The sequence below is a fragment of the Salarias fasciatus genome, chromosome 2 (genome assembly GCF_902148845.1).
Source record: "Salarias fasciatus chromosome 2, fSalaFa1.1, whole genome shotgun sequence".
NCBI lineage: Eukaryota > Metazoa > Chordata > Actinopteri > Blenniiformes > Blenniidae > Salarias > Salarias fasciatus.
Genome location: NC_043746.1, coordinates 21,068,906 through 21,092,661, shown reverse-complemented (window position 1 = coordinate 21,092,661; position 23,756 = coordinate 21,068,906). Strand labels below are relative to the sequence as shown.

The 23,756-nt window shown below is 40.2% G+C and overlaps 1 protein-coding gene across 2 annotated transcripts in view; it reads right to left on the bottom strand.

Annotated features, from left to right (window-relative positions):
• The window catches only part of LOC115402224 (5-hydroxytryptamine receptor 4-like), a 166,138-nt gene that overhangs the window by 36,656 nt on the left and 105,726 nt on the right, over positions 1–23,756 (bottom strand). For both annotated transcript variants that reach the window (XM_030110744.1, XM_030110738.1), the window contains exons 4-6: positions 23,074–23,274; positions 12,304–12,457; positions 8,567–9,171 (exon numbers count right to left, since the gene is read on the bottom strand). In XM_030110744.1, the coding sequence (XP_029966604.1) occupies positions 8,567–9,171; positions 12,304–12,457; positions 23,074–23,274 (960 nt within the window). The remainder of the gene's footprint in view (positions 1–8,566; positions 9,172–12,303; positions 12,458–23,073; positions 23,275–23,756) is intronic.

Sequence of the window (23,756 nt, the reverse complement as noted above, 5' to 3'; positions counted from 1 at the left end):
AACACACCAGGTGTGCAGCGTCTCTTTTACTCTCTTAATGGTCTAGAAAGAATAATGTTGCCACCGGAGACCCATTAGGTAGCCCTCACACATCTTTCATCCTGGGTCGAGTGTTGTAGCGAAAATGAAACGGGTTAAAGACTCGGGATGGCGTCCGAGCTCAGGAGACTTCACGGGGATCAGCTCGGTCATCATCACCGTCAGGATCAATGAACTCCTCACACCACCGTCAGGCTAATCTCTCCTGCTTGTTTCTGCCTCCTGCATATCGGACATGTTGATTCGAAAGCAAATATCTGATCGTAAAAGGCATTAATAGAGCTCACACCAGGATCCTACAGTTAGTAAGTCACTACAGTCACTTAACCTGAGATTTGTAGACATTTAATGCAATGTTTCTTCTTAAAGAACGCAGGTTAAAAATCACCTGATCATGACCTCAGTGAAGTGGGTTAATTAACATGCATACTAGGGCTGAACGATATATCGTTATCATGCCGATATCGGGATATGAACATTCAGGACATTAGTTTCTCAAAATCAACGATATCAAGATTTCCTCTGCTTTCTCTGCATGTAAGCTTGTCCATGCACAGGTAAGGCCAGCCAACCACAAACCTCCTTTACTGGTTGACAGCTGATGGCAGAGGACTGTTGCTTTGTATTTGTATTATGATGTTTTTATTTTTCTGAAAAATGCTTAACTTTCACTGAATCCATTGTAATATATCGTATCGATATCGAGATATCTGGCATGGATATCGAGATATGAAATTTTGCCCATATCGTTCAGCCCTAATGCATACTACAATTTTAAAAAAAGGAAACATTTTAGCTGTAATAATTTAAAAAGAAAATGCTAATAATAATCCTGGAGTTAATTCACCTGTACAAAGCTTTCGCAAGTTCTCTAAAGAAACAGTGAAGTCTGTGAGGGATGAACTGTTTCACTCAATAACATATTGTGGGAAAGTTTCGTTAGAGAAGATGGTGTACTTAGTTTTTTATCGGCAGAAAATCCAACTGTTTAATACCAGAGCTGCTTTGGGAAACACAGCTTCGCCTGATGGATGGAGGCTTCCTCTGCATCTGGAGGAATAAACCTGCAGACGTCGATCTATGAGAGGAAATATAAAATGATGGATCTGACAGTCGGAGAATATGAAAAGTTATGAACATGATGTGGTTTATCTGAGCTATGAAAGATCACAATTCACAGATAACGATTGTCTAATCAGAAGTCACTTGCAAGCTGTCATGGAAAAACTGATTTATAACCACTGGAAATCTGTGCGCAACACATCCATGTCAGCAATATCAGGGAACATTTTTTAATTTTAGATCCTGACATAATGAAGTTATCAATGCACAACAATCTCAATTTTAAGAGCCAGGAGTCAGTGTTTCAGCTTCTGATCACTCGAGCCAGCTCCTTACTTTTACACACAAAGAAGAGAAAGAAGCCTCTGACTACATTAGTAAACACAATACAACTATTCAGCTCAGAAGTCATTAACAAAAGTGTTCTGGAAAACAAACATATTTTGACATCGTATTAGAAAGTCCGACATTCATCAAAATATCTACTATACACCAAGCAAAGCTTCCTGCAAACGACTGAAATATATGGAAGCTGAATGGAACAAAATGAGTGAAATGAACATCCTGTATTTCATCTGAGTATCTGTGCATGGCCAGAGAGTTTAGGCATTTAAAATGTTTGCACGCAACCATCTGTCCAACCTTACAATCGCTATAAATCGCAAAGCTGTAAACGCAATATAAGTTCTGCTGAAATATCTTTATAAAAAAAGAAACTGTTTCTGCTGCACAGAAGAATGCTGTTGTCCAGTTATAGATGTGGAAATCGTATTAATATACTAAAAAACAATATGGATAAAATCTTGGCACACTTAGAAAATAGATACAGTATGTGTTTTTTTTCCCCAATGTATACGCCCACCATACATACAACCCTTCTGTTGACCTTTTTCCTTCATTTTGATGTTGAGATAAACATTCGTGATTTCACAATAGTTAACAGAGTGAACTGTCGACACGATCACTCCCTTCATGCAGTCACTATGTTTCGCTCTTTACTCTTTATGTTTTTGGCTCATTTGTTCTTGGTTTGTGACTGAGTGCCTGTAAACAGTTCAACATTAGCTTATGCTTCATTGTCTTGATCACGTTCAAGCTTAAAATGTACTTTACAAAACTAGACTTCTGATGAAATGCCTGCACTGGCTTTTCCTCTTTGGTTTCTACAAAGATTTTATATCCCAGTGTTCAGAAAGAAATGTAGCTCAAGTGATCATGACACTAATGGTGAGATTGGCGATCAGTCCATGAATATTTCATCTGCAGCTACTCGAAAAACTTCCAATTTAAAGAGGAAATGTGGATTATCAGACAATCAGAACCCTGCCACCATAATGGCAATAAGCGACGCTGACACTGAGGCAGGAGTAATGGTGTGCATGGTATGGTAGATAGAAGAAGTGAATGGTGTACTGCTGAGCCTTTGAACAACCCACACGTCCAGATCTCGGCTCTCCGGGGGGAACCAACAATTCCCAGCATGCATTCACAACCCTCTGAAGTCCAGGGGTGTCCGAGCGCTGTGCCGCTCCCATCAATAGCACACTGGGAGGTTTAATGAGCATGTGTGCAGAGGAATTTAACTCCTGCAAAAAGCTCTCACTTGCAGTCAAATATGGCGACTAGATAAGTACTAACGTTCGCAAATGTTGCCTAGCAGGGGCCCTGAATGCTAATGACTTTCAGAGTGAAAATGGATTTATTAGTTTTGCTAAAAGTGATCACATGTGGTGCTTAGAAAACTGCCACCGGGTGCTTCTGACTGTTTTAAAAGCCAAAGAGATATTTGTCCTTCTGAAGGATAAATTATATGATGTATTTTACATTTACATTATTTCTCTCCAAACTCATGATGGCACTGAATCATTTCTGCACTGAGACTGAGAGTTTCTGCATCCAGGAACAAACACAGTGAAAAATATATCAGAGGTCAGTATAAATACAGACAGGAAACTTAAAGGATCTGGATGACTGTTAGTCTACCTTGCTAGAGGCACACATACATAAATAATGCCCCATTTCATGAACTGTGAAACTGTAATTAAAGACTAGTGTACTCTTAATTATCAAACTTTCTCAAATCATCTCCAGTTGACTCAATTCATGCATTAAAATGGGAGTTTTTATTCCTCTATAAATCCAAATAAAAGCCTAATTCTGCTCTAAAATAATCATGTAAATTCCTGAAAACTTGTTTCAGAATTAAGTTTAAATCTGAACAGACCGGCGGGTTTATTCTCCTCTGGAAGTGGAATTATATGCTAATAAGGCGCGACTTCATTCTGGTCGTTCTGCGCATGCGCCGTCACGATGACGCAATTTTCCAAGATGGCGGCCCACAGTCCACGTTTTGACTTGTATGGAGACGATTTATTTCACGGCAGTTTTAGAAGAATTGGGTATAATGAAACGAGCGGATCGACGAGAGCTTAACAACGCAGACATTTTCAAAGCCGTAGCATCAACGTTAATCGAGAAATAAAGAAGAGAAAAATGCGGTTTACTTCCTGGAGACGTCAGTACGTCACGGCCGGCCGGCGTGAGAGAGGATTTAATCCTTTGTTTTTCCCATATAAACACTAAGCTCATGAATGTAATTTGGAATTGCTTAATTCAAAATCAAAAACACCCTGTAACCACACTCATTAAGGCCGATACATTCTGTGTTGGCATTCTTAGTTTCCTATGGCTTCCCGTAAAATCTACACTTTAAAATTATTGTGTGAATTTCCAAAACTCTAAATGATGAAGTCATATATATCTTCTATTTCTTAAAATCTCTAAACAGGATTTAGTTTTATAGTTTTAACCACTGCACCGACTTGGTGGGACTTTTAGTTATAGTGACAATCATGAATCTATCCATCCATTTAGTTCAAATTATCCAAAACAGTTTTTACATCTTGTATTTATGCTTCATATAATGTGAGATACAATGAAAAGTTTCCAGGTCTAAGGTCTCTGTCAAGCAGAATATGGAGATAACACAGTCTCCATCTTTAAGTTCAAACGTCTAATGTTCATCCTGGAGCATTTTCTTAGTTCTTAGTTTGGCACTATTATACATCATTAACCAGTATGTCTTCTCCTATGCAGTCTGCACTGACTCATCCAATTATCGTTCTGCATAATCTCTCCGTGGAGAGCTAAGAGAGTCTTATAATTCAACAATACACCGATCATTACAGCTGTCTGTCTCTTTTCTGTCCCCACTCCCATAAGTCCAACACGACCAAACTGATGCTCTTTGCTTCTAATGGAGGTTTCTTCCTGTTGAAGGAGTTTTCCTTCTCCAGTACATCCTGAATTTGCTCTGTGTCCGACCAATCTCTTTTTCTTAAGCTGTGTTTTACATGACTGATAGAGTGAAGTTGAGTTAATATTATGGTTTCCTATTAGATCAAAACTATTTCACAATATATTGGCCAAGAATGAAATGATTTTCCAAATAAAACAGATGATGATTTGAATTTGTGCTAAAATAGGATCCAACTAAAGTCAAATACAAAATATCACATTTGTCATCTTTGCAAACCAGGTCAATCTGAACGGTTTCAGTTCAACTGGATGAAGGATAACTGGGAGGAAAACCAATGAGAAAAACACAAATCACAGATGGCCCCACATATTCTCTGTGTGAGTAATCGCACTTCAATTCTAAAATGACTTGCTTCTGAGTCAAAGAATGACGATACCAATGACTTCCATGTGGACCAGCCTATAATAGCAGCCTGATCCCAACACTGAGGAGCGACTCTCTGGAGGCAGCCCACAACTTTCAGTCTGGAACAGGAAACGTTCCGTAGGCAGAACTGATCTAAAGAACAGCGAACTTCACTCCTAACATGTTCACAGTATTTCAAATAAAAGCAGTAAATCAAATAATGAGGCTATACACCGCCGTTCAGTTAATAATACTGAAGTTTACTAAGGCTATTAATTTTTACTTTAGCAGCTTTTACAAACGCTATACAGCTGCCGTTTCTCTCTGTGCTCAAAATGTGTTTGCAGAACCAGTTTCTGAAGCAGTTCTGTTTGTAATTACAATTTCACTAAATTCCCTACAACAAGTGATTTCATAATCACCAATAATGTAGTGCCTTTTTATAATATTATCGATTCTCGGCAAGTTCTAAATAATCGAACAAATTGCCATTCATGGAATATAATAGCAAAATAAATAAATAAATTATATTACAACCATAACAGAGAGTGCTGCACATCGTATATAATCAATGAATTAATGCCATCCACAGTGCCCATTTCTGATCATTCCACTGCAAAAACATTGTGTGTTTTTTTTTTTTGAGTTGGCTAAAATATTATATCACTTTATTATGTTACTGACTTTTTTGCATTTAAATGTCCCAAATTACTGAGCTATTTGCATTTCATTAAATAATCATTATCGATCTCTACACTCCATCTAGTGGTTCTTCTCGCCTGGTATAACTAAGCTGTCTTGAAAGGAACCTGAACGTTAGATAGATGTTAGCTAAAATATAAGGTGGTAGCGTCAAGTTTAAAGAAGTGTATGCATTCACAGATTTGTATACCAAGAGGTTACCGTGCCCCAAAAAAACTCCTCATAGGGATCATTAAAGTACGTTTTCTTTCTTTCTGTCCGTCTTCCTTGCTTTCCACAGTAGTGAGGATGGAGAATACACATTGGCTTACTTTCATACAAGCGCTCAGCTTATTTTATTCCAGCTGATTTAGAGCTGTTTATCTTTGTAAATCATTTATAAATACATTTCTTTCAAAGAGCGCCAACATCCCCACATTGTAGGACATCATCCCCGACGAACTAATCCAGTAAACTTCGCTGAACTTAATGAGTGAATCAGCCGTCGGGCTGCAGCCTTACAGTTCAATGGATGCCATACGGCGGCAATGCAATAATGCAACTGAAAGCTCAGCAGTGGGAGGAAATTAAACCTAACAAGAGTTATTTCCCTGACTTTTCAATTCCAATAACCAGGAAAGAATAAAGCCACTACTTTTTTGAGGGACTATAACTGTAATTAGGACTTCCAGTAACTTCCACAACAGTGTCGCTTGGCTGGATATTATGGCAACCGGGAGTTCTTGCCCCATATGGTTTCAAGCTGAGAATCAAATAAGTGGAATTGATTGCTTCTGCAGCTGAGTTTTAAGCCTGAAAGGATCTTCAATGGGACTGTGCAGGTAGATGATTATCATGCACCACACAAGTGAAACTGTGCACTGATAATGTCTCCTGTCTGGCTCTCATTGTTCATCTCAAAAATCCCTAGATTTTAATCTTTCTCTCTAGTGTGTTGGAAAAATATACAAAACTTAAATATTTCCAGTAATCGGACATTTGGCAGGGAGACGTCTGTGATTAACATCATCATTTCGGACCAGAGCGCTTCTGTGTTGTTTTAGAGTGACAAGAAAATTGTGTTTTCCTCAGAGCAACCCGTACTGAACATAAGGTAACTGTTGACCTTTTATTTAGGGAGCGGGAAGAAAAAATAAAGACCACCGTGTGACAAATCCTGCAAGATGAAGGGCGCTGTCAAATGTTAAGGAAAGAAAAAAAGAAAGAACACGTTAAAACTCGGTGTGATTAAGCCTTTCGGGTTGTGTGGCTATATCTGAGAAACAGCTTGCAAATGAAGAGACATCACAAACACCGCCAGGGTCAAAACAACCAGAGACAGAACATGCTGAAATATTCATGTTCATAAAAGCCATCTTAAAATTCACCCACACTTTACATAAATCTACAAATAATTACTCTAAAGGTCAGAGCGGGTTTCACTACCAAACCACTCTGAAAGTCCCCGTCTTCTTCTGTCGAAGCACTTCATGAATGGATGGGAGGCTATCTCTGCTCTGGATTTAAATAAGAAGTCATTACTGCAGTTTATCGACTCGTACGGAGCCAGATGATATCTTTTAGAAAGGAATAATACTGCTGTGGTTGATAAGAGTACAACATGATCACACAAATCCCAAACAATGAGGGGAGGACACTGAATCAGGCTCACATGGACATTTCAAAGCTACGCATCCATTATTATATGAATGTAATTCTTCAGTGGAAATACAGGCTTCAAACCTTAAAAGTTGAAGCGACATCAAGTTTTTCAGCTGGCTGCACTGTTGCTCTTTGTATATTTTAATTTTTTTTTCTTTGCACGACCTTTAAAAATTCAAATATGGGTGGAAGGAAGACGTCTCAATTTTTAAAGGAGAAAAATCTAAATAGATAAAAGAAAAGAATAAAATATATAAACAACAAAAGAAAATCAGATAGCGGCATCAAAATTGGATTTCCTCATTCTGTCCAAAAACATGACTTTCAGGTTAATATCAGAGCTAAGTTTAAATCTTTGACCACTCCAGTGACATCATTCTTATTTAACCCTTTCAGCCACTATTGTTTGAAATACTCACTAATGCAACATTTATCACTACAGCAAACAGATAGCATCATCCCATTAGGGTGCAGAAAAACCAAGGACAGAAAGAAAGGAAAAATTAAATATTCAACAGGCCACTGAGGAAAACATGCTAAACGTCAAGTCCTTATCGCTGTGAAACATGTGCTCCACGTTTGGAAATAGCAGCAGTTTGAGAGGGCAGAAAAGTCAAAGCCGTTTGTTTCTCTTTGAGAGTGAGGGAGAGTATTCACAGAGATAACATCATCCGCAAACCACCTGTAAACAAATCATTTAAACTGACAAAAGACTTCTGCCATTTGCCCTGTGACACTGCTGTGTGTTCATTAGTCCCTCAAGGCCTGCAGTTAAAAGAGCACATTGATGGAAAAATGAAAAAAACCCTGCTATGTTCTAGGAGATAAACGTTTCAACCAACAACCAACAAAACAACATCCACAAAAACTGAAAAGACATCAACAACTTCCGCAAAGTACTGAACAAAAACTATTAGACTGGAGACTTTTTTGAAAATGTAAAAAAATAAAAAGCTCAATTGAGAGGAAATTAGGAGCATTTTGACAAAACACTATAAATAGGCATTAAAAGTAGTTTTTACCACCAGATAGGGTTATTAGAAAAGCATTACCATCTCATTTGTTTCTCTCCAAAAATAAAAAAAAATCAAAACATCAGGACTTTTTTTTTTAATTCAGGGTTGAGGGTTTCACTCTGAGGAGAAACATTTTAGTTTCCACTTGGAATGAGACACAGCGTGTGTCGAAAGTGTGATTTCAATTAATTTCACTCCCAGTGCATTAGCAGGTCTGTATCAGGATGATTTTTATGTATTTTATTCATTTATCACCAGCGCGTGACAAAACAAAACTCAACTATGTTTCATTTATTGCCTTAACTTAAACCATGAGAGCAATGTGATGTTTTGAAACAGATGAACGACGACAGTGTGACTGTGCCATGTGGAATCTGGGCTTTAAGGGATGCCCAGGCAGCACCGCCAGAAGACGAAAAAGAGCTTGGTTTCCAGGACTTACTTGAGTACATGTGTGGAGCCGTTGATCTGCGTGGCCGTGCACGGCGCGCCCGACCCGAGGATGGACGGCCTGCGATACCTCTTCCTCCCACAGCACAGGATGATGAGGAAGGCACGGCGGAAGGACTTGTTGAGGAAGGCGTAGAGGATGGGGTTGAGCATGGAGTTGATGTAGCCCAGCCACAGGCAGGCCACCCACAGCTTGTCGGGCACCGTGTACCCGATGAAGGGGTCCACCACGTTGGTGACGAAGAACGGCGCCCAGCAGAGGCAGAAGCACCCCATGATGATGCACAGAGTCTTGGCGGCTTTAGTCTCAGTTCGCATGCGGTGGTTGCGCTGATGGTCCGCAGAGTCTGACGAGGCGCCCGCCCCGACGCCGCCGCTGGCGCCGGACGAGGAGGCGCCGGCTCCGCCCGCCCGCTGAAGCATGCTGATCTGCAGGGCGTGCGCCCGAGCCGTGATGTAGATCCTCTGGTAGGCCAGCACCATGAGGACCAGCGGGATGTAGAAGGCCACCACGGAGCAGGTCAGGGCGTATGGCTTGTTGACCATGAAGACACAGGAGGTGGAGTTGCCCCCGTCCTGGTAGCGCCTCTTGTTAATCTGGCAGAGATCACATCAAGGGGAACAGTCACTGATCGTACAGCTTCATTTGCTGAAATGCTGAGCGACTCCACCAGGTACTAAACCACCTTTAGATTTATACAAACCCACCGAGGCCGAGTCTCCTTGGATGAGTCTGTGTAATAAAAAGGTGGTCTGCAGCTATTTAGGGAGAGGGATGCTCTCCACGTCACTATAAATCATAGTGAAGTCCAATCTCGGCTTCCCCGCTGCTATCAAGTCATCTCTGCAGGAAACGGTGGCTGTGAGCTAAGAGATGAATAATACACTCCAGCCCGTATTACTGAATGAAGGACACTCTCTCTCTCTCTCTCTCTCTTTCTCGGTTGCATATATAAGATGGGAGCTGTTTTTATCAATGGACTGATATATGTGCATGTCAGGTGAGGTTACTAGATCTCCCGCTTGAGTTCACACACAGTAATTAAACCCACGGGAGCCGAGCAGCAGGATGAAACCGACACATCTGAAATCTGTAATTCATCTGTGAGGCCTATTCTCACAGACCTTAACTAGGATTTATCTCACGGGAGGAAAACTGAGGTCTTAACGACAATGTGATGACAGCTTTTATAAATCGCAAACTTTAAGGTGAAGTTGATGCTTCTTGTAGATATACTAGTTCACTGGGCTAGTAAATCACATATACATCATTACATTCATTACATTATAAAATCCTAATGAAAATTAGGGAAAAGGTGCAATAATAAAATTCAAAATGTCACCATGTTGCAACTCTCTCATTTTAAAATGAACAAATAATGAATAAAATAAAATCCTTGTACACTTGAAAAGGAACAGAGAGAAGAAAAAGCTTTTGATATTCTATCCTTCTTTTACTCTTTCATGCAATCCACAAATTCATGTACTTAAATAACTACAAAATAATTTTAGAAAACAACCAAAAAGTAGATAAATGGGTAAATAAACAACATGTAAAGACAATAACCACTATTTTATGTTCAACTGTAAAATTAAAGTGTAAAGTCTGAAGTGGACTGGACCTGTGAAGAAACACATTATACAGCAATATATAAATAACTACAACACTAAATCTGTCTTTACTTTAGGATTACTATATCATTTACAAGTGCACTACCTTTTTCCATATGTGAAAGGCTTATCTTCAAAGGCATAAAACATCCAGTCACGTCAAGCTGAACTTTAAAATATAGTCGGCCTCGTTCATAATGTGATCAGAATAACTTCTGAAGATTTGGGAAGTTCACATTAAAGTAAACCCACTTCTACATCTATGTACTGATCCTGATCACCTGAGCTGACTGAAAAAGTACACAAACTAATCTTTGAGCCATTGTGCTCCCCGGTGGTCAAATATTTCAGTTCATGTCATAATTTCTGACACATGACAGACTTCATCTTGCAGGACAGATTAGACTTTTTGGCAGCCTATGAGCCTTATAGTTGACATCTCTAACAGAGGACATCCTGTTGTCAGATATTCTGATAAAAATGAAAACATTAAGTAAAGCAGGACTGGGCAACGGAAAAATTACATAGTTCCTCTACTTTCCACAAAGCTGCAGTAAAAGAAAAAAACACACACGCACAGGAAGCATATTGGAGAAAGAGCCATTGAGATGCACCTGTGCCTCTTTGAGCCTGAATGCAGCTTGTTTTGTTGGTTTTTCGGGGGTGTTTCAGTTCGTGCCAGACCTGACCGGCTCCTCGGAATATTCAGCAGCTCTAATGAGACCCGGAGAGAGCCGCTGCACTGCCACTGCTGCAGCTCTGCACTAACTTTAGACTGTTGCCGCGCTAAATGTGTGTGTGTGTTTGAATGCGTGGATGCCACATGTTGGCCGCTGCCATAGCTACCAAGCTGTGCCAGAAGGACGTTTTGGATGATTGTGGACAGGAGAGCCAGGCTGACGGCGGCTCAGGAGTTTCCCCTACTGTCATCTTTCTCTCTGTCACACCTGTTTTTACATTTTTGTAGTCAGAAATCATGCTTTCATATCATCTTCCTATATTTTGTCAGTTGTTGTATTTTACGTAGCTTTCATTTTAAATTTCAAACAATTAAACCGCACTTTACCGGCACTTTACCGGCTTGAAAGGATAAACTGAGTGCTTCTTTATTGAGGCTGAATATTTATTAGCATAAAAATTCCAATGAACATCAAGAAAGCAGAAAAACCTGGACGCACATGCGGTAGGGAGAACACAGACGAGTGCCTAATAAATCTTCTTAAATGTAATAATTACAGTGAGTTATGTATCTGCTGTTAATCCAGTTTTCTGGAGTCAGAAAGAAAATTTATCATCTTTAAGTGTAGAAATACACTCATTACTTAAAAGCTGAAAAGTAGGGTTGCATCCTGGGGGAAAAAAAAAAAAAAACTATTGTGAAAGTTTGAAAAAAAAATCGTAATGTAGATTATTTATTATTGAGGTTTTTAAATCTTAATTTATTAGCTATCTTATTGGGGCGGTGCCCCAGCGCTCTCTCTAGACCAGCGTCCAGCTTGTTGATCACCATGGCAACAGTCTGTCAACAGTGCAAATTGTTTCTAGGTGGATTTTGAAAAATGCTGCTTTATGTGTGTTACTGGCGCACTTAGTTTTATGGTCTCTCTCTCCACATACATACATACATACATACATACATACATACATACATACATACATACATACATACATACATACATACATACATACATACATACATACATACATACATACATACATACATACATACATACATACATACATACATACATACATACATACATACATACATACATACATACATACATACATACATACATACATACATACATACATACATACATATCAGGTCCATTTAAAACTTTCGTGTTTTAGCAGGAAACAGGAAGTCTTGGCAATCAGCTGCACCTTTTCCATTTCACTGTAAATGTAAACAACCCTCATACATTAAAACAAACAACAAACCAGTCTGAACATTGTAGGACACAGAACGCGCTGCCTCCAGTTAACAGTGAACTTCTGCCACCGTGAACATCGACTGTCTGTTAGCGATATTTTTGACTCCGCTCCTACGTGAGAACAGCCCCGCTGATGGATCCCTTCCTTCCCCCCCGCGGAGACGCAGGCGGCCGTGCTCACCAGCTCGACGATGCCGATGCTGTTCCAGCCCTGCATGATGGGCAGGAAAGAAATGAAAGTGGGAATGACCCAGCAGCCACCGATCATCAACGCCACTCGCATGGGTGTCATTTTGTTCCGGTAGACCAGCGGCTGGCAGCAGATAGCGTAGTACCTGCAGAAAGATGATAGAAGGGGTATAAATACCTTCAAGAGCGCTCTGTGTACTGCAGTCAGAGGATAAAAACCAGGCAGGGCCCTTGGAAACTTGATTTCTTTTTATTTATTGTGGCCTATATGTGAAGATAGAGTGAAAAAAAGAGCCTCCTACAGATAAGTAATGCAGCATTGAGTCAAACAAGCAAAACCTATTCAAAGAACGATACGTAAGGTGAAGCATTTAATCCCACATCTTTTTTTTTTTATTTCAGATTTGTCATTTGCATTTAACTTGTGTTTAACTTCCTTCAATATGTGTCTAGAAATGTATCTGTCCAGAAGTCAAGCAGGTCACGATTGTATAATTTGTCATTTTTGGGAGAAGAAAGAAGTCTGACCTGTGTTTTTTTTTTTTAAACCTTTTCTTTTGATTGCGACCTGTGAGTATAATATGTGACATTTTTTGTCATTGTCACAGTTTTTGCCTCCTCCCTCCCTAAACCTGCAGTAAAACACCAGATAGAGACCACATCAGGTCAAATTGCTACTATTGCAGAAATCTGTGTTCCATTTCCTTCCTCTGCAGGACTGTCAGGCAGTGGATCGTCAGCTGGCCTCGGATGCTCAAAGTGCTGCTTGAGACAGGAAGTTGAGTTTGTCAGCATCGGCCTTCATCACTTCAACACCGTGACAGTAAGTAAACAGAGAAGAGCCCATCGGGGACGCAAATATCATATTTCATGTGATGCATGCTACAGTCAGGAGTGAGCAAAACACTAGATTTAATATTTTGATTCAGATTAAATAATCTGGCAACATGACCAGCAGATACAATTATAGAAAACCTAAAAGTAGCCACAGAGAGGATAATAAAAATGTTTGTGTGCATAAGCATGATCACAGACACTATAAGAGGGACGAGATGCTGCTGCTCTGCAGTGATACCACGACATGAGTGGAACTGTACGGATAACAGAATCATTCTGAATGGGCAAGGGGTGGTGTGTGGGGGGGGGGCTGAAAGAAAGATACCAAGGAAACAGGGAGATCTGTTTGGAGGGAAGAAAGAGGGGGAGGAAGAAAGAAGCAGATCCATAAGAGTTGGGAAAATAAAAGGCTTGACAGATATTCCAAAAACAAAGAAGGAAATAAAGGAGGTCGCATGGAAGGAAAAGAACACACATAAAAGAAGAATGGAAGCAGGGGTGTATGACAAAAAAAAACAAGACAGGAAAACAGAAAGAAATTGAACTGGGAGCGGGTCAAAAGACGAGTGTAGCATCAGTGATAAGTACGAAATCCCTCACATATTTATATTTATCTCGCTTCAATGGGGTGGGGGTGTGTGTGTGTGTGTGTGTGTGTGTGTGTGTGTGTGTGTGTGTGTGTGTGTGTGTGTGTGTGTGTGTGTGTGTGTGTTGACCAAAGCTTAGACCTGCTCCAGTGTGATAGGAAAGGAATCAGAAGCAGCCAACCAACCATGAACCTCCAAAACTACATCACCCTCCAGCCTGTTTTGACCACTGGGGTGTGTGTGTGTGTGTGTGTGTGTGTGTGTGTGTGTGTGTGTGTGTGTGTGTGTGTGTGTGTGTGTGTGTGTGTACGTGTCCTCATAGTTTTCCAGCACCTGCCTTCAAAGAAACATTGTTCTTTTGTTTTCAGGCGGCTTGCTGCTGCTGCCATGAATACATTCAGGACCTGCTTCAGAAGAGCTCAGCTGATCTCAGACGACTCGCCTGTACATGATATTGTTACCTGTGCTCCATATTTTTGGACCGACTTGTAAAACTCATGGGCATAGAAGGAGATAGGAATAATAATGTGGGAGAAACGTTAATTGAAAACACTCTGTCACCTGATCAGACCGGCTAAAAGTTTACAAGAATACCAGACAAAACCACAAAACGTAGCTTATTGAAAGAGTGAAAAAAACTGTTAAGTTGTCAGCATTGTTGCCCATACAGTTTCATCCACATCGGCCAAATTAATTTCACTTTTTCTCTTTGAACATTATTTCCCTTTTCCAGTTTTCTTACCTGGGGTTTTCATATTAGTGTCAAAGGCGCTGCGGATGCACTCCTTAACACTAATGTTCCGATTATGCAGCTTTCATGTAGCTGTCAAAAACACCAAGTTAATGAGGAGCTCCTGTTTCAGGAAAAAAAGTTTTTCTATTAAATAGTCGTAGTCTGGCAAATGCTCACATTACCATCTGGTAATAGCCATTGTTCCTCCTTAGATGGGTGAGTGAACACTGTGTCCCACTGCAGCAGTGGGTCTGAGTATCACTGTGGATATTTTCCTGCCTCTTCTGCGATGATCCGACCTCATTACCTCCTTGCGCGGCGTGGCATTTTGCAGCCTTCGGCAGTTTAGACCTGGTGCTCGCGCCCGATGTGGTCTGCATGTGCTGTGCCATTAACAAAGGTCAGGAGGTGCTTTTTTATTTCAGCTCCCAAAATAGTTGTGTTGAAAGGTTGCAGATTGACTCTGTCTGAATGAGGATGTCTGAATGACACAAAAGTCACAGCGTCTCCAACACAAGCGTGAATCCTTCCATTGTGCCAACACAAATGTCCATACATGCACTGAAACGCAGTAGGCGTGCACACACACTCTCGAAGGCTGAAACGCATACAAATAATCAAAAGTATGCATCGATGCACAAGGACACACAGACACTCATGCACGTTGACCTGGGTCAGGTTAGAAGCAGGCACGGCCGACGTGACTGGCAGTTCCATAAACCAACGGCGGTCTAAAGGGCCCCCCGTTTCCTTCTGATTCCCTCTGTTTATTTCTTGTGTTTGCATTAGAAACATTATTTACAGGCTGATTTCTGGGAGAAAAAAATCTGAAACGCGTTGCTTCTTTCAGTGGTCACAAGCTGCCGTGGTTGTGTTGAATTAGAGCATGATCAACTCTTTCAATAATTCATACAATATTTACTTCATTCAATTCAGATAAGAAAAAAGTCTTCATTTGAAAAACTAGGAGAGCTTGGGGTATTTAGTCAGATTTGTGAGAGGTGATGCTGGACTCCACCCAGTTTGCCTCTTCTGATCATGATTTTCTTAGACAGGGTGTCGAGGCAAAGCCGAGGTCAGGAGGTCATCATGTGATTTTGGTCATGAACTCTGGATCATAACCAAAAGAATGAGACTGTAGACACAAGCGGCTCCAGGTAGTTAAAGCGACAGAGATTCCTGGAATTCATGGCTCTTGACTGATACCAAGCTAGAATGACGATGGACGGAGGGATATTTGGTTGTTTTGTTTTGTTTTTTTTTTTAATTTTGTCAAACAGATCTAAACAGGTTTGTCAAATCTTGTGATTTTGATAAAACTCTACACTAAACCCAGAAACCAGATAGCCCTAAAAGCATTCATCCTCATCTAAGAGTTTCTTGGAGGCATTTAGATTGAGACGGTCACTATATTTCCTTCAAATTGGAATTGTTATCATCTCTATTTGTAGTGCCGCCATCTTTCTCTGACGTGTGCTTTTCTATTCACAGCCTGTTTCTCTCACCTTGAAAAGGCATCTGCATGTCAAATTAGTAACGACAGAACAGCACACATGACGTCTTATATAAAGTCAAGATGTGTTCAGCAGGTTTTCTCTCTGCTGCACAGGGGGATGACTGCAGATCTGCACTGGCTGCTTCAGAGCGTTCTGTCGCCTGAAGGCAGAGATCCACAGCCGGTTCACTCACACAGCACAATTGTAGAAAGCGTTGAGAGGGCAAAAAAACAAACGCGACAAACCTGAAGCTTTGAAATGCTCACTGTGACGTTGTCTTGACCACAACAACAAAAGGTAAACTCACATCAAGATTCATTGATAATTTACTGTTCTAATGAAATCAGCCAAACACTAACATGAAGTGAACTTTAGGATTTTGGAGCCCCGAGGCCTCCAGCTCCTTTTATTACCAATAAATTGAATTACTGAAAACTCAGCAGTCTTCTTTCTTCTTTAATGGTTTACGACATCTTTGCTACTTTAAAAAAAAACATTGTTTGCTGCTTATTTGGAGTGAAATATCATTATTTCTTTCTATTTCTAATTGTTTTTTGCTCATAGGATGAGCGCAGCATCATTTGACCTGCACGCACAGAATTTAAAAACAGGTAAAGGCAAGGCTTTAAAAATTATTCCATTTTATGATAGTTTAAACACAAACTAAATCTGGATGCCCGATTTTGCAAGATCAACCCTAAAAACAGAACAGACTCTTAAATATGAAAGAAGATAAGGATTCAGTGGTACTTTTGGTTAATTCATTCTGCTTCAATACCAAGTGGAACATCACATCACAGTGCGCAACTTGTCCATGCGCACACGGAGCCATACAGTAAAATTACTTGAAGTTATCAGTTACCTCTGGTAATTCATACGTAAACCCCAGCATTCTTGTGTCTGTACGTTTCATTGTCTCTGTCTCAGTTAATTTCTTTACTGAAATGTGGCAGTTCTGGTATTTTTAGTCATCATTCATTTCCATTCAGCATCCTCACCTCAGAGGAGACGGATAAGAGACTTGATCCTGCAGCTGCTCACTTGTTTTGTCTTTTTATTGAAATGTTATCCTCCTCCTTTCTCCTCATTCCCCCTTGCTTTCTCTCAATAAGGCTCCTCTGCTTTCTCTGGCGTAGACATAAGCTCGTGCTGTTTGACACGTCGAACCCACCAGAGGCAACAGATGTTTTCATTTCTTGTTTTTCGTTTTTCCCCAAATGCTGCTCACTGAACGAATCTCATTCCGACTGTCTTCACATTCTGTTTTTGTTTGTTTTTTTCAATGAAATGTTTTCAAATGTTATAGATTTCTGAGTTGTCTGTTGACTGGAGGGATTTCGGACCTCCTTCACACTGCGGGGACATTATTAAAGCTGCTTTTCAGAGAGCTCCTGCTTATGGGAGATATTCTGACATTTCAAGAAGAGGGAATTCCCAAAGCATTTTGCTTCAGTTTTTGTTCTGATATTTTTCTAATATTAGCAACATTTATCAATTTATCTATTCAGGGGTTTAGATGCCTTGCTCACAGGCAACAAGTCGTAGCTACTAGGGCAGGGACATGCTGTGGCTTTCACTGTTCTTTCTGTTGAAGGTTCAGGGATTCAAAACAGTGACTTTTTGTGTACTAGCTCATAAAGATAAATAAAACAATAATAACAAATTGTGTAGGATTCAGCTTCAATACATAGAAAAGCACAAGCAATCACTAAACCGAAGAAGCAATTAAATGGTCAGGATTTGAACTGACAGTATTTACAGTCAGAGGGAGGCTTTAAGGTATTTCTCATGGAAATTGGTCTCGGTTTCACATGCCAAGACGTGTGACTGACTCCTCGTGTGTTTGCCCTCTGTCATTTCCACTGATGCAGTCAACAGATGCTTCTTGAGTTATAGCTTGGAAACCTGCTGTTTTCTTGTTTTGGTCTTTCCTCATAAATTCTGCTCTATTTGTGGTGCTGGAAGCTACAAATACCATCAACAAGATTCTTTGGCTTCCCCTGTTAGGAGTGATTTTTCCATCTGCTTTTCTCTGCTGTCATCTCTGGAATATTTCTGTCACGTGTGTTTCATTAGCATCTGGCGGTTTCTGGATGGCAACATTAATCCGGACATCGTGATTATCCTCCTAGAAGTGAAGGCAACTGTTTGTAAAAGTTGAGCTATTGTTTTTCAGTAAGATGTTTTTAAAATCCTACAAAAGTCCTTCACAGCTTGGAAGCTGTGGAATAACTCAATTTAATGAAACAACAGAGGTTTGTGACAAAAACAGAGTTAATGCAAATTTGAATGACAGCATTGCTCTTTCATCCATTACGTTTTTCTTTGTGCTCAAATATAGCACAAATAAAATTAAATCAATGTTTGGAAGCAATATGACTTTCCTTATAAACACATATTTAGGATACAGATTTTATTTTCTGCTACAAATTTTACACAGATTTCCCTACACATTATTTCCCTAAAACAAGGTAAACAGAAACCATGTCCCATAATGCAAGCCAAAAAATAAAGTGAAATTGAAAAGCTTTGGTAATAGAAAAATAATAAAGAATTATAAAAAAAACAAAACAAAACAGTGAAGAATTAAGGCTCTATTTGCACAATGTTTCATGTGAAAACGCATTGCTTTTGCATTTTCTTTTCAGATATCGTGGTGTTTACACAGCGTCTTTCGAGAACCATGCTTCGGAAAAAAACGGTGGAAAACTATGTAGTCAGCACAATGGGCCAGAAGTTTGCACAGCTGGTTGTTTGTGTGATGAAACCCCCCCCCCCACACACACACACACACGAAGAGAACAATATGTCCGAAACACTAACAATGGCGAGTACACCGACATTCGCTTTGACAGACGACCAAGTTGGATTCTTGCTACAGGTGACTCTCAACTATAAAACTAGCAAGTGGCAGGAGAGTCGTGCCGCTCCAGAGGCTGCCATTGTTATCGTCCATCGTTTTCATGTGAAAACCGTGGAGCTCGAAGCTCTCAGTCTGTCCCTGCATCTTGTCGGTACATCTGTGAGTTCTGGGTTTTTTTGTTCTGCCATATTACTCAGCTGGCTCCTTTGAGTTTTTCATCTGAGTTTTTGGTTGAAAATAAATTTACTTTGATCAAACCTGGTCGTGTCTTTTGCTCCTTGACAGCATGACCCGACCACAGCAGACAGCGCCTGTCTGTCTGAAGTTAGTCCTCGTCTGAAGGACTTTCCAGCCTCTCCCACTGTGAAGAAGCGACAGCGACTTCAATGTCTGCGTCCCGCCAGGCTCTCAGTACGCCATCGCCCCTTATCCTTGGGCCAGCAGACCAGTGCCACGCCATTATTTCATTTCAAGCCAACCCAGAATGCGCTCTTAAATCCAACATCAAATCTAAGCTCAACATCTTTAAATGATTTTGTTTATCTCACAGTAACTTTTTCCCATCAGCGACAAAACCACGGCACCTGCTCTGAAATGCAGTGTTTCAGATGCAGTGAAGAGAAGGTATATGTCAGGACAAAGGTGCATATTTTTCATTGCTTTCACCCCTAAATTGGCTAAATTTTGTCCTTGGATCAAACTCAAATCAGAGATTTCTCACTTATTTTCACCCTCAGTTTTGTCCTGAAATGTTCACTGGAGTGAAAAAGTTCACATCCAGACTGAAAGCAACTTATTGGAACGGCGCACTAAGATAACTCTCCTTGCTCTTGGACATTGTTAAAGCAGAGAGTAAAGGATGAAGATTTACCTTGGCATTTCTTGATCCTGTGCCTCTTAAAAAAGTCAGTTAAAACTTGAACATTTGTATGCATCACAGGGAGAGAGGGGGGTTTTACGTTCTTCTTTCCTTTCTGCCAAACGTTAAGTCCGTACAGCTCTCCGGAGTTCAAATGAACTCAGGTGAAGGCAGATTCCACCCTGGACAGGTGTCCAGTCCATTATAGGGAAAACACGGCGAGAAAGAAACCGACCGGAAACTTTAGAATCACCAATGAAACCAGTTTTTTGGACTGCTGGAGTAAACCAGAGCGCTGAGAGAACACACAAAACTCAAAAAGACTTAAAGCCTCAATTCTAAATGTGGGGAAATGCAATCTTTTTTGAAAATGTTGCTGCTGTGCATGTGCACCCCTGTCAAAGTAAATACTTTTTATAGATGGATCGCAACAATAATGGCGGTGCAATTTCACTTGAAGCCGTTTCACTGGCTGCGTGGTCAATCTGTTCCTACCCAAGACCCTCACCTCCTGGCCTTTAACCAGAGCAGCTCGGCCGCCGTGCCCTCTGGGGCAGAACGCGCCTCTCAGACGATCCATTAGAGAGCGGAGCGCTCACTACGTTCCTCACTACTGTCGCCGCATGAGTCTGAAAGAGCACCCAGTCACAGCCACTTGACTGCAGGTTCAATCACCTATATTTTACATGATATTGACTTTTTAAAATGAGGTTCTCAAGCAGCACGAACTGGTTCACTTCCATTCATTAGTCTCTATGCAGAGTGAAAATCAATTACGTTCCCCTGAAATTTGCCTGTATTGCATAAACTGGACAAAACACCTCCGGGAAGAACTCACCAGGAAATTGTTATTGTGCTATTTAAAGTTTTTTAACCATTTGCTGCAGTTAATTAATCGTGCGTGTGTCGAATTTGGATTGATAAATGACCTCCTCGGTCACCTTTAACTGCTGCCTTGTTTTCATTGCTGAGAACATTTAACTGGGGCTGGTGAAGCTTGTTGGAAAATGTGCACAAGATGAGCTTAATGTTTATCGGAAGAAAGACGAGGTGATATTTCATGACTTAGTTATTGGTTCGATTGTTCAAGATATGTCGCATGAAACGCAATACAATTAAAGTGTGAGAAATAAAAATTGATTTAAAAAAATACAAATTTAAGAAAGTGGGCAAAAAGAGAACAATAAGAATAACTAATTACGCTGGTTAAAAAAGTCTGCTTGAAAAATAAGCTCTAATTTTGTCTGCAGTCTGAATCCAACATTGTCTGCATGGAAGACCATTTATCTCACTTTGGCATGAGTAATTCAGCAGAAGCGGAACATAAAAAGCTGCTGTGGCCAGTTGAGTTAATGTAACAAACCCAGCGGTGGTTCTTTCAGGTCTTAAGTTGTTCTTACTGTTGTTTTTGTTGTTCTGGAGTATATCCTCGACAATAAATACATCTAAAGCTGATCTAAAGCTCATCATTGCGTTTTAATTATTCCAGAGTAGTCTTGACCACTCTTGGTCCTGGAGGACCATCACCCTGCATCGCTGAATTCCACAGAAAGACTAATAAACTACCATTAGTGAGCTGGAGCCCGAAAACATGAGCAGGACATTTCACCCTCAAGGCCCCGGAATGAACAGACCTCAAAATAATGTTGATACCATCAGCAAACAAGAGGAATTATATGAGTGCAACACAAAAAACAAACAAAATGAGTTAAAACACTACACTAGAGTCATTTCACATGTATTTTTTAAGTGAAATTGACAGCATTTTTTAATTCATTTAAAATATTTTCAGGTCAAAAAATTCTAAATATCTTCAGTGACATATCGTGGTGTTTCGTGGATGACATCTATTTCAATGTATCGATTATCGCAGAATCGCTGTATCGTGATATTATTATCGTGGGCAAAATATCGTGATAGTATCGTATTGTGAGGTACCTGGTGATTCCCAGCCCTATAGATAACACATTACTCCAAAAGGACACAATGTGCAGAAGAAAGCACCAAGTCTAGGAACAAAACATATGTCTTCATCTGCCGCCCTCCACATGACAACCAGCTACAAAGGTGAAAGATGATACTGTTTACACATTACTGTGGGGGAAAAAAATCCATAAAAACAATAATAAATGCAGCAGGCAATTAAAGAAAGTCAAGGAGATGGTACAGTTTGTGATATGATTCACAGGAGATGGACGGGATGGGGGCGAATGCACTGATGTGAATCAGTAATGTGTTGTGGCATGTGGAGGCAGCAGAACGTATAGCTGCGTGCAAACCTCCTCCGGTCATTTGCTTTTGCTGAGCTGTGCATGTTTAGTTTACGTTTCCATTTTAAGCCCTGTTTGGTTGAAATATGCTTAATCTGCATTAAGAAATAAGAGATAATGTTTACTCACAAAGAGAGGCTGGTTACTTCTGCATTCAACCACCATGAATAATGATGAAGATCTACTTATTACTCCATGATTAACCATACTGTTTTGGCATCGACATCAGATGATATCAGGATTATACATGTTGTGTTGCTTTAATTGGTGCAATTCACAAATCTGCTGCTTTGTGTAACTAACGCCGTTTATTAAAACGTTGCTGAAGACAAACTTGAAGAACCTCTCGTTTAAAAAAACTGAAACAGCTGTTCCAAGCCGTGGATTGTCAGGCTGAGGTGATGTTTCATCTGCAAGATAAGCCAAGCTGAGACTCTGAATCCTCAACACACTGCAGGTACCAGCGGCTTTAAACACCCCAGACGACTGACTGACAAGCCCCCTTTCTGTCCTCCGGGTAAGGCAAAGATTTACTTTGGCTTGTCGGAGTGAAAACTTTACAACATCTGCATACTAACCTGCCTGTGATCCAAGAAAGAGATTTAAAGAACACCTGCCAAATGGTTTAGTCTCTTGTTAAACAAGTAGAACAAGAATTACTACCAAGAGCACTGACAAATAACACTTTAGACCCCATTTAAAGGATGTATTTAACAACGCAGAAATGATGGAAACAATGTACTATGTCTTGTTTAGTCCAAATTTTTGTTGAAACATTCATTGTAAAATGATACTGCTCATTGTAATGCATATTAAGTCATTGAAGGTTGGTTAAGGCCTGTTTAGAGAAATAAAAATAGAACAAAAAATGGAAAAATGCAAGTGATTTTAACCATCTTTATGTTGCTTTGTAACATAGAGATTATAAAGTTGTAGTCCTCCACCAGTTATTGTTGGGAGAAAGAAGTCTGTGGAGGCTCATTTGAAAATGTGTTTTTTTTAGATCCATAACAACAAGAAAGTCTCCTGATTATTCTTGTGTTTGCAGCACATTAAAAGAAAGAGTGCAGAAAGTCCTCGAAAACACAGCTAAGAACATAGAGGGGTCTGGTCCAACCTGTCCAGGGCGATGCAGCACAGGTGCAGTATGGACGCAGTGGTCAGCAGGACGTCCAGCGACGTCCGCACGAGGCAGAACGTCTCGCCGTAGATCCAGTGCTGCTGGACCAGCTCGATGGCTCCGAACGGCATCACCAGCACCGACACCAGCAGGTCGGCGAACGCCAGAGACACGATGAAGTAGTTGGTCTTGATTTTCCTGATGGAGGTAAAACAAACGGAGGGAGAAGTTGAATTTTTCATGAGACAATAGACTCTTCAATCAATGGCGCTCAACCACATTTTTAGCACCGTTAACCAAGGTAGTTTGATCATGAAATGCGTTTTCACCCGTTTAAATTTGCATCTCTGATATAAAGATCCATGGAAACCAAATAAAGACATCAAAAATGAGATTCTAATAATAAAATTAAAACACAAATGTGCACTTTTCACTATCTTTATTAATGAGCACACGATAGAAGCCTAATGGATATTTCTATTTGGAGGCGAACAGAGAAAATACATTAAAAATAAAAAGTAAAAATGAATGCTTGGATGATGAATAAACACATTTAGAAAACCAGTCCATCACAAATGGACTGTGCTAAATTAATATTTGGCATGTGTAATTAGTTACTGGCATAGCCCTCACATCATTTACATACCATTTTTTAATTACAATAAATGAATACAGTCAAA